This window comes from Nilaparvata lugens, chromosome 11 (genome assembly GCF_014356525.2).
Source record: "Nilaparvata lugens isolate BPH chromosome 11, ASM1435652v1, whole genome shotgun sequence".
Lineage (NCBI taxonomy): Eukaryota > Metazoa > Arthropoda > Insecta > Hemiptera > Delphacidae > Nilaparvata > Nilaparvata lugens.
In genome coordinates this window covers 44,060,501-44,072,711 of record NC_052514.1, presented here as the reverse complement: position 1 = coordinate 44,072,711, position 12,211 = coordinate 44,060,501, and the positions used below count along the sequence as shown (strand labels likewise).

General features: G+C 34.5%; 1 protein-coding gene and 1 long non-coding RNA gene across 10 annotated transcripts in view; one reads left to right on the top strand and one right to left on the bottom strand.

Annotated features, from left to right (window-relative positions):
- Window positions 1-363: 363 nt before the first annotated feature.
- Window positions 364-3,235, bottom strand: LOC120353713. The gene is made up of 3 exons (XR_005572535.1): window positions 3,124-3,235; window positions 1,696-2,016; window positions 364-502 (listed from the first exon to the last, which is right to left on the bottom strand). It is a non-coding gene; the product is annotated as an uncharacterized LOC120353713 (long non-coding RNA).
- Window positions 2,714-12,211, top strand: part of LOC120353712 (DNA-directed RNA polymerase II subunit Rpb4-like) — a 53,843-nt gene continuing 44,345 nt past the window's right edge. For 3 of the 9 annotated variants that reach the window (XM_039438513.1, XM_039438512.1, XM_039438510.1), the window contains exons 1-2: window positions 3,337-3,751; window positions 7,886-8,111. In XM_039438513.1, coding sequence (XP_039294447.1) covers window positions 7,893-8,111 — 219 coding nt within the window. In that variant the 5' untranslated portion in view covers window positions 3,337-3,751; window positions 7,886-7,892. Of the gene's footprint in view, window positions 2,916-3,336; window positions 3,752-3,980; window positions 4,052-4,967; window positions 5,090-7,885; window positions 8,112-12,211 lie in introns of those variants that run through there. The other 6 variants (XM_039438508.1, XM_039438506.1, XM_039438507.1 and 3 more) reach the window with 3 other exon arrangements.

The window sequence follows — 12,211 nt, the reverse complement described above, 5'->3', positions numbered from 1 at the left end:
ATCAGAAATGTAATAGTCGACTGACAACTGCAAATATCCTACAGGGACCCTGACAACTCAAACCCTATTCAAGGTGATTTTCTTACTCCACAGCCATCCATAAACCACAATCTAACAGTAGCACATGTTCGTCCAGTTGTTGGCACGCGGAAATGCGATCTGCAGGTCAGTTGACTCTAACTTGAAAGCACCCATTGGACTCAGAACCAACCGGATAGAACATGGCACTGCCGAAGGGGTCGGGATGAACTGTGTCATAATAGTAACCACCATAAACATCCCGGCCCTAGCTTGATATCTGTGTTAGAATAGGGAAGTGTTAGAGAATTCTATCCTGTCTAGACTTCTGAAAATATAAATACCAGATATCTCATACCACATCCAGTGATCCACATCTCCACTCTGGTAGTAGAGCTGCTCTCTAATGCATCGAATAGCTGGTGGCATCTCCATAATTTTTCACATGTATTTCCACAATTGTTTGTTTAGTTGTTCATCAATCCTGTTGAAAAAGACAAAACATTGATTAATAATTTTATCCATAATTAATTCACCTTTCAATACTGTGATTGATATAACTGAATTGAATAAATTTAATATACTGTTCTCAATCCTGTTCAAATAAACAAAAATTAGAAAAATGAAAATTTAATCTTGCTCTATAGTTATTTATAGATCCGTTGACTACAGAATAATAATAATAATTTTGAATGCAATGAATGTAGTACATTATTTAATCAAAGGAGCAATGAGGGTCACTATAATATCAAGGAAGATATATCTAGTGCTAGTTGATGAATAAATTATGATAGGTATGACTCGATGTGAAAATAGAACATGAAAAACTATCAATTTAAAAATGTATAATAATTTTTAAAAAATAGTCCAAACTTGCATTTGTTTAACATCAAAAGAATAAAAAAATAGTTCAAACTTGCATTAGTTTAACATCAAAAGAATAAAAAAATAGTTCAAACTTGCATTAGTTTAACATCAAAAGAATCAAATAAAGATAAAAAATTATTTAAAATAAAAATTCTCAAAAGCTCGTTAGACCAAATAAGATATTAATTTAGGAAAATATATAAGTGATTCCATATCAATCTAATTATCATGCTGATTCAAAATATAAGAATGTAATTTTTGTAAAAATTAATTCAGAAAAAGAATAGTTTTATTTATAATAATAATGATAATACTTATTAAATCAAATAGTTAATTAATTCATGGACTGCAACTAAGCTGCTACATATCATTTTTGGTAAATTTAAAGGTAGGTTTGAAAAATGAAATCAATTGCATGATACAGTATAATAAATAGATTCCTGTATTTGAAGATCTCAAAATTGAAACTGAGTTATTTTTTCAATTGGAAAAAATTTCATTAATAGTTGAATTTCATAGTATTGATAAATTCTACAGAACTAATAATCTGGAAATTTACAGAGAAGTAGCAATAATGAAACAATGAATGAAAAAAAATTGGCTAGTTTCTTAATAATTCTGTAGGCCTATACTAATAATGATGATGACTGAAAAATTTCAGTTCAAAAGAATCAAAAATATTTTTATTAAAAATTATCCATCACATATTTAATAGTTGAAATTGTATTGAAGTTTCAAAAGGTCTGAGCTGATAAGTGCATGCACAAAACCAAAATTATTCACTTATAAAAAAAATAGAAATCGACTAACCTTGAGTCCCAAGGCTTAAAAAATCTTGTCTTAAAACACAAACTGGACCACGATCATTAATAAAACCACTAAACTATCAAATTAATTACACTATAGAATCATAAAATCAACTATTTGAGCTCAGAAACTGAAAGAAACTTGAAAGTATTTCGCTCTCACTTCAACAACATTCTCTCAGCACTGTCTCGACGCAAATGAAGTCCCAGTCTGCTGCAGCTCTGCTTTTATACTCTCACCGGGAGGGTGTCAGTTCCTCTCGGTTTCAGTTCATCTAGCTTTATTTACCATTTTGCTCGTGTCAAACCAATGATTGATGAATTACTGTTCATAGATTAGAAGTTATTTATTTATTCATGAGCCAAATATTTATTTTATTTTCAATTGACAAATTAACATCTTTGTAATCATTTATATAATTTTGTAAACAATAATTATTAACGAATTTATTATGGCTTATTCATCGAACCATAGTTTGATACGTAACATTTGTGTATCAGAATATTTCAAACGAATCATTTGAAAAACTGATAAAAAATCGAAAGCATTATTAGTAGTGGTTAAAGAAGTGTGGATTTTTGTAGAGAAATTGGAATAGATGTCAGTTTGATAAATATTACACTTTGAAATAGAGATATCTTTCACCAAGTAAGAAATAAGTTATTTGCAAGTACCTTAACAATAATTGTTTCTCCTGGGTAAAATTGGCATAGAAACATAAACTAAAATTCTAGTTATAGTTACTTTTAGGATAAAACTTTCTCTTATAAATCTGACTGATGACAACTCATTCCAATTCGATAGTGAATGAAAGTTATTGTCACTAAAGAAACTTCCAAAGAATTTATCTAATCACTAATGTACTTCCATGAATAATTAATACTTAAAAATATTGATACTTTATATTTCACCAGCAGGGCTGAATTGATTGCTTCAAGTGTGGGCTATTAGATGTCTAAAGAGCTCATTCAAAGTTCAAAGAAGACATTATGCTTATCAGTGAGCCAAAACCTAGGTTTTATCCTGAAGATGTTATCCAGTCACCTTATCGCATCCAGAACCCTTTTTAACATGATGATTAATGAATTTGTTTGAAACTTTTATCATTTAATAGTTTCAAATGTTTGAAAATGAGACACTAGTGCGATGCTCGCATAACCCTAATCTTGTGTTTGGAGAAGTGATTGTATTAATATTTAGAGTTTCTGCTTCTATTTGTTGATGTAAGTTACATTGAAAATCATGTCATGTAATTGATTATCTGAAGATAACCAGAATATGACAGTCCAGAGAAATAAAATCACTAGTTAATACGGTAGTCTTTATACCTAAATCTGCATCCTTTACCCATAATATTGGATCAATGGGTAGAATAATATAGAAGCTTTCTTATTTCAATAATATTAATTAAACAAAAATCATACACAGTACCGTCACCGTATTGTAAAATGTTATAAGACTTTGGAAACTTTGCTTTTAAAACTAAAACAACGTTTAATTTCAGCACGTTATATTGCTCTCCTATTTTTGTACTATCTTGTCGTGACTTCCTCAATGTTTGAAATAGATTTCAATATCATTTTTTGACTCATCTTCTGTTTAGTTTTTTAATTTTCAGGTTATGTATCCTCCAGTGTTTGTTTACTTTTTTAAGTTTTTTAAGATTATGTTGCATTGGGACCCTTCTGCTGGAATCAGCTGGAATGCGTCGCCAGCTGGAGTAAAGTAAACTGGAAATAAAGTTTATTTCTTTGAACGTTTGAAGTTTGACCAAAAGAAATGTTGAAATTGATCAATGAGCTGTAATCAAATTTTTCGAGGATTATTACAATTCATAAATAATCATACAATCGAATTGATCATAAAAAACAAGGTTTCATAGAAAACGTTTTATCTACATTACGATTATTTTGTTGCATTGTTGGTTAACCTGTGTACGTTTTCAATTTGCATTTTGCTTGGCGATCGTTGTACAGTAAACTCGTCTCTACACAATTTAAATATTTTTTATTGGTTTTGCTGCGATCCTTTTTTTAAAGTCAAGACATCTCATCCAAAGGTAATTCGATAACTCATTTTTCATAGAATCTTTAATTGAAGCATTATAATTCCGTATACTTTGATCTCAATCTCACATAACCTATAAGAAGTGCTTTAATTTCCATATTAGTTTTGAATAAAAACCTTTCATATTTTCCCAAATTCATTAAAAGGTTTCTCTCTTAAATGATTTTGACCCATATTTATTGCACAAATTATGAGTTTGTAATAGATCTTACAACAAGTTTCGGCAACCGCTGGGCATGTCCGAGCAAGTTGGGAAGCCTCGGGGAACATCTGTTTATAGAGAAACAATAACGTAAGAATAACAATAGTAAATATAACATATATCTAAACAATAGCGTAAACAATACTTATGCTATTGTTTCTCTATGATCTGTTATTAGGCTTATAAATTTCAATACTTTCCAATACCTATCTAAATCATGACCAGGCATTCCTAGATAGTATGCGTTGTTAACACAAACTCTATAATAGTCATACTCTGTACATTATTAAAGATGCAAATGACCAAAAAAAAATTGTCAAGTGTCGGCGAGATATACAGTATTATTCTAGTGTCGCCAGATTATCTAAATCATGACCAGGCATTCCTAGATAGTATGCGTCGTTAACACAAATTCTATAATAGTCATACTCTGTACATTATTAAAGATGCAAATGACCAAAAAAAAATTGTCAAGTGTCGGCGAGATATACAGTATTATTCTAGTGTCGCCAGATTATCTAAATCATGACCAGGCATTCCTAGATAGTATGCGTTGTTAACACAAACTCTATAATAGTCATACTCTGTACATTATTAAAGATGCAAATGACCAAAAAAAAATTGTCAAGTGTCGGCGAGATATACAGTATTATTCTAGTGTCGCCAGATTATCTAAATCATAAGAAATATTAATAAGGCCTACATTAAAAATCAATATTATTATAAAGTAATCACTAATCAATAGCATATTATAAAGTATTGAGATTAAAAGGTTATGTCGCCAATGCCAACAATCAATTCGTTTCCGAAGTATTCGAAACGAAAGGGAAGTGTTTCTAATGAAACGATAACGAGAGGTTTACTATCAAAAAACACACTTCGTTAAGGAATCCGAAGTGTTTTTCGATAGTATTCATTCGTTTCAGCAACTATCGAAACAATCGCTAGGAAAAAACTATCGAAGTGTTCGATAGTAACACTTCACAATCGCCCATCACTATGTACGTTTTCAATTTGCATTTTGCTTGGCGATCGTTGTACAGTAATCTCGTCTCTACACAATTTAAATATTTTTATTGGTTTTGCTGCGATCCTTCTTTTTTTAAAGTCAAGACATCTCATCCAAAGGTAATTCGATAACTCATTTTTCATAGAATCTTTAATTGAAGCATTATAATTCCGTATACTTTGATCTCAATCTCACATAACCTATAAGAAGTGCTTTAATTTCCATATTAGTTTTGAATAAAAACCTTTCATATTTTCCCAAATTCATTAAAAGGTTTCTCTCTTAAATGATTTTGACCCATATTTATTGCACAAATGTAATAGATCTTTCAACAAGTTTCGGCAACCGCTAGGCATGTCCAAGGAAGTTTGGAAGCCTCGGGGAACATTTGTTCATAAAGAAACAATAACGTAAGAATAACAATAGTAAATATAACATATCTAAATAATAGCGTAAACAATTCGTATGCTATTGTTTCTCTATAATTTGTTATTAGGCTTATAAATTTCAATACCTTCCAATATCTATCTAAATCATTGACCAGGCATTCCTAGATAGTATGCGTTGTTAACACAAACTCTATAATAGTCATACCCTGTACATTATTAAAGATGCAAATGACCAAAAAAAAATTGTCAAGTGTCGGCGAGATATACAGTATTATTCTAGTGTCGCCAGATTATAGATAGCGGCCGACAACCAAATTTTGACAACCTGACTAATTTTTCACTCGGGTCACCAGTCCGGCTGATAATCCTGACGTGTCTTCAGCGTGTTTTAAGCTAGATTTCCACCTTGAATAGATCTATTACAACAAGTAGGTTCAAATTTATAGCTGAACGATGTTTTATTCTGTTTGCGTTCACTATCATATTAGGGGCGATTTGGTTTTGTGGTCGCACTGATAAGCTATCGATGAAATAAGTTGTAAGGGTAACCAAGAGCCGAACTTCTCTAAAACCTATCATTAATGAGTTGAAAAATTGCATTTTAGTTGTGCGGAATCCACCTAAAGCTTTAGATATATCTGTATATAGATCTATCTTAGCTGTGCTTTTAAAAAATTTAGGGCCGGTATCCGACCTCGGGATTTAGAAGAAAAGAAAAGAGAGCAGATTGTATTGAGCTAGTTAAACTTTGAATACAGTTAGGGCCTGTTTCTGAGCTCGAGATTTAGCTAAGTTCTAGACTTTGAATAGCTGGAGTCAGAACATTGGCTTTCCGAAACGGGGCGTAGTCGCAGTTCTTATGACAATCTTTATTTTCTCATTTCTATAATTGGAAACGAAATTAAACATTCTTAAATAATTCAAAATAGCTGAAACTTTACTCTATTTTTTCCTCATTCTATTTTGTGTTCAATTTTCCAGTTTTTCGAAATTTAATTCAAATGTGACTATGACTACGACTACGCCACGTTTCGGAAAGCCAATTTTCTGACTCCAGCTGTTTGAAGTCTAGAACCTAGATGAATCCCGAGCTCGGAAACCGGCCCTAAACAAAGCAACAATTCAGAATAGGCTACAGAATAATGACATGTTGATTACATGAAGCATTTGAACTACGATTATTTACAGAGGACTGATACAATAGATTGATTACTCTAACACTACTTACTTAATACTTATCTAACAGTAATATATATTTTTTAATTATTTTATTTGCAGTTTGATTACTGTAACAATACTTACTTTATACTTATCTAACAGTAATAATTGTTTCTAATTGTTATTTGTTATCTAGAGTGAAAAGTGCTGTTTTTTTTTCTCCCTGAGGAAAAAGTTTGAAGCCCGAGGCGAAGCCGAGGGCAACAATTTTACTGAGGGAGAAAAAAAATTTTCCACTCGTGATATACACAACATTTTTCCTCCAACTACATTTTTATAAAAAATAAAATAAAATAATTTTTAAAAACGTACGTGACCAAACAATTTGTTACAACATAATCTAAAAAGTAAATAGAAACAGCTGGCTTGTAATCACAGTTCTCTGCCGACAGCGCTATCTGTCGGCAAAAGTTGTTACAACAATGGCCGCCACAACTACAGCTATGATGAAGTTCCCGTTTCAAATTTGATTAGTTGATAAGGAATATTCGTTGGCTGATATTTTGAATAGCATGGAATATGAAAAAAATATTCATACATTTTTTTAGTATAGTGATATGAAGTTTGTAATAATTTTAGCATACAAACATATATTTCATATGTTGATCCTGGTTGAGGTATTGAATTTAGTCGGCTCAATGACTGACTACTCTATATGCTTCCTCATCTGAGCTTAGACCTTCCTAGCTATTACAATCTTAGACCAGTTATAGAATAGACACGGCCTATTGTATATTCATACTGAAAGTCGATGAAGCCAACATCTACTGCCATATCTCCAAATCGTGACGTCAGCATCAGATAAAAAACTTTTCTGTAGAGTTTGTTTACATTGTTTTCCATAGCAGATTGTGTCTATTTCAGCGGGAGCGCAGCTGGAGTTTACCATTTTAATGAATAATAATTTACATCCTTCTGAAATAGACAAAATCTGAAAGTTTTCTATCCGATGATGACGTCACGATTTGGAGATATGGCAGTAGATGTTGGCTTCAGAGGCTAGACTTCCCAGCTTGTCTATTCTATAACTGGTCTAAGATTACAATGTAAGTTTTTAAAATAGAGATGCTTCCCATGTTATTTAAATGTAGTCACTTTTCCTCCCTAGGGAGTTTTTCTGTTTTTTCACTACCGAGAGCGAAAAAGTGACACTTTGGTATTATGTTTCAGGGAGTAAAGTAGGCTCTTTAGACAGTAGGTGGAGGAAAAGATTTGTTTCTCACAGTCACGTACTAAACATTTTTCTTGTACGAATAAAGACTAAACAATGCCATAATTGTTTATAAAGTATTCCTCTTTGATTTGTAGATTCAAAATGGCGGCGGGCAGTGTAGACCTGACTGAAGAGGACGCAGCCGACCTGCAGTTTCCCAAGGAGTTTGAGAACGCAGAGACGCTGCTGATCAGTGAGGTTCATATGCTGATTGCGCATCGCAAGCAACAGAACGAGAGTGCCGAGGAGGAGCAGGGCTTCTCCAACGTCTTCCAGAAGACTGACACCTACACCGAACGATTCCGCAAGTTCAAAAATAAGGTACCAACATTCGTGTATTGTCTTTTAAATTGTTCCTTAATCAATTCCTAATAATAGAACTCACTAGACTCAGAAAGATGTTGGCGTTAACTTCCAAACACCTCATTAATGAAAAAGATTTTTTACAGCTTTCTTGCTGCAAAGGCTTACTATAGAGTGAACGATTTCTGTAATACCACTTATAAATTAGGCACATTGTTGACCGAACGAAGTGAGGTCTAAGATTCAAGTCGACGGTTTTGCATTTCTCTTAATGTTTAAATGTTTATATGTTTATTTATTTATGTTGCGCATTTACGGCGAAACGCGGTAATAGATTTTCATGAAGTTTGACAGGTATGTTCCTTTTTAAATTGCGCGTCGACGTATATACAAGGTTTTTGGAAATTTTTCATTTCAAGGATAATATAAAAGGAAAAAGGAGCCTCCTTCATACGCCAATATTAGAGTAAAAATCAGACTAACGAATTATTCATAATAAATCAGCTGACAAGTGATTGCACAGATGTGTGGAGAAGCCAGTCTATTACTGTATTTGTATAAGGTCTATAGTTTCAAAGACATTAAGAGGTATGCATCTTTAAGCTGGGTTTACATCAAAGTTATTAACAAAATGGTTATAACTTAATCCTTATAGATTCTTTTAGATTGAACGGAAGTTGACAAACACATATGTTCATCATGTGTATGATAAGTTATGTTCAATCTAATATAATCTAAAAGGATTGAGTTATTAACATTTTTTTAATAAATTTGGTCTAATCGCAGCTTCAAGGTCTTTGGTTTCAATATTTTGTTTTGCGGTCATGGTATTATTATGCGTGCCCATCAGTATCAATATTCTCACATTCGAAAAACTAATTAATAGGTGAATAAAAATAAACAAATGAACTAAATAATGCTGGAGAAATAATATTTTCGATTCTAAAAAAATAATTTTCATCAGATAGAAAGATAATCACGGAACTGGATGAATTATATCATATGGAATACAAATTCAAACGTGAACTGAGTTTGTTAACATTTGAAACAGTTCACATCTGGTACTTGTGGATGAGAATACTGCGTGAGGTCTACTGTTCACAGAACTACTAGTATCAATTATCTCGGTTAAATGTTGTTCTCTAACTTTTATATTTTATTGATGTAAGGGTTCTTCCAATAGCTTATTTTAAATTCATTTCTATGACGATGTTCAACTGTTATCTATCTTGACACACAAGGCGTTTCTTTAGACTAGTTTGCACGACAGGTCAGGAATCTCTGCGATTGGGTGATTGGGATGGAGTGTCGAGACCTGTCATGCCGTCTGAAAAAACGCCTCGTATGTTTCGAACCTGAGATGCGATGACTAAGATTCTATAGTGAGGTCCACGTTATAATGACAGTATTTGATCAACTTTGGTTTTGCTATCCTTGTCTATCATTCGACAAAGCCGGTGGTACTATCCTTTTCTAGGTCCACAACGATGACAATTATGTTTTTGACAGTGTAGAAATATAATTAATTAATGCAGAGAATCGGCATCGCTATTCTTCTATCTTTATCCACTGCCATTATAACGTGGACCACACTATAGCTGCTCTACGGCTGTATTAGGGCATAGCCACACGAGCGTATTTACAGAATTAGATGCTCTCATATTGGTTAATTGGGTTGACGTATCGAGTCACGTCGAAAACACCTTGGCCCTTGAGGTGCATTTCCTTAGCAATGACTACGATCCTAGTCGCTTGATGGCTGTATTAGGGCCATCCACATGAGGCGTATTTTCAGTCGGCACAGCAGGACAAGAAGCTCCCCGATTGGCTGGACTGGAAGCTCACAAGATACGCTTAACCAATCAGCCAATCGGAGAGCTTCCTGTCCTTTCAAGCCGACTGAAAAAACGACTCGTGTGGCTTGGCCCTTGAAGGCTGTAGTCTATTCCTCTTTAGTCTATAAGTATATTGATATAGAAATCTACAGCAAACAATAGCAGCCGTGTGGTTAGAATCGTAGATTCGTCTCTAAGGAATATTGCTCTTTTAGTAGCTTGGTAAATAATTTATAAATTAGTAAACCTATAGGCCTAAACTGGACTGCAATGTCTTCCAGAAGTACGACACCTACACTGAACGATTCCGCGAATCCAAAGATAAGGTACAGTACTAACAAGGACAGGGGCGCGACAGTCGAGGCCTGTACAAAAATTGAAGAGTTCTCTACTGTCGCCTGACGCAGGCGACATTTGAGGACTCTTTTTTAGGAGTCCTCTGCGGTCGCAGGTCTCAACTGTTGGGGCTGTTCAAAAATTAAAGAGGCCTCAACTGTCGCCTAACGCAGGCGACATTTGAGGCCTCTTTATCAGGAGTCCTCTACGGTCGCAGGTCTCGACTGTCGGGCCTGTACAAAAGTTGAAGAGGCCTTAACTGTCGCCTAGCGCAGGCGACATTTGAGGCCTCTTTTTCATGAGTTCTCTGCCGTCGCTGGCCTCAAATGTCGCAGGTCTCTACCGTCGCTGGCCTCGACTGGCTTAGGACTCTTCTATCGTTTGCCTCGTCTGGCCTCGACCCGTAATATCATAGATAAGAAGATATCATAAGAAGATCGCATAAGAAGATATCCCATGGTATAGGGCGTTTATGTTCCAAATTTCACTGTTAACTGAAACCGATAGTACTAGTAGTTCTTTCTCGTTAAGCTATATGAAGCTGGTAGTCTCATAATGTGCCGTTCAATACACTCTCACCCCGACAATACAGTAATAATAGACAGTTGTTGACAGTAATCGGCATGAGTTAACAAAAAAGTATTGAAATTTGACATAGGTCCCAAGGGTCCTATGCCATGGGATATCTTCTTATCATTTCTCTATGGTAATATTGTCTGGATAGTAAGTTAGTTCTTATCGAATCTCCTTTGAGCTGTCCGTCCTCCTTCTTGTCGATATTTTTCATAGCAGAAGTTTCCAGTGTAATTGATTTATTTATGTTTTTGTTCAATAATTAGTATGTATTCTAATTTAGTTGGTATTTATCATCAGTATTTAAATCATGCTCTACTCTCACTGGCACTACTCGAATTGCGAAGCAATTCAATTCTGTTTTTGATGGCTGTTTTCACACGTAACGATTGTCGGCCGACATTTACTACCTTCATTACACCCAGATTGGCCGTTTTCAGACATACCGATTTCTTGACGGCACGGCACGACAATACAAAAAGCTCTCTGGTTGACTGATCGTCGATACGCTTACCCAATCACCCAATTTGAGAGCTTTCTGTCCTGTCGTGCCCTGCCGTCAAAAAATCGGTAAGGCTCAACTTACACTTGAGCGACTCAGGTCGAGAAGAGACTCGACTCTAGTCGAGAGCAATGTGTTTGCAAATGGTGACGTCGAGGAGGCTAGAATCGACTGGTCTGAGTGTCACCATTTGGAAACACATGCTCTCGACTAGAATCGAGTCTCTTCTCGACCTGAGTCGCGTAAGTGTGAGTTGAGTCCAAGTGTGAAAGCGATCATTATCCTCCGATTGACTAATTCTCACAGGGTGTCCACGGGGCGGGAACACCGGGAATTATACGGATCTCAACTGATTCGCAGTTGATCGGAGGACATTCTTGGTGTCGTGACGATTAAAGTCGAGTGCTTAGCTTTAGGGACAAACTAATTCCGCTAGATCGCTCCAGCTGTACTATTCAGTTGCTGCCCGAGCAAGCAGGCGTGAAACCGTGCTTTAAAGTTACACATACCAGCGGTTATTATTCGGTCTATAAAAGAAGTTTAAGCATCAACTTTATTTATCAAGAACAGCGCTACAAGTTACTATGAATTTGAAGTCTATAGAACGAACATTGAATGTGAAAAAGGAGTTTAAAATGCATAAAAATTTATTTTCTTCAGATTTTCAAAAACAAAGTTGACGTAATTTTTGCTATATGGAAAAGGAGACTTGCATACTTTTCTCAAATTTTTCTGACCAGTAGTTTTTGAAGGCTATGTGTACCATCTGCCTCAAAAAAGTGACTTTTGAAGCCCTATTGTTAGATAACAGAAGCTGATAAAAATATTTCAATTGCATAGATTATGTCCTAAGAACCTCTCCAATAGATTAG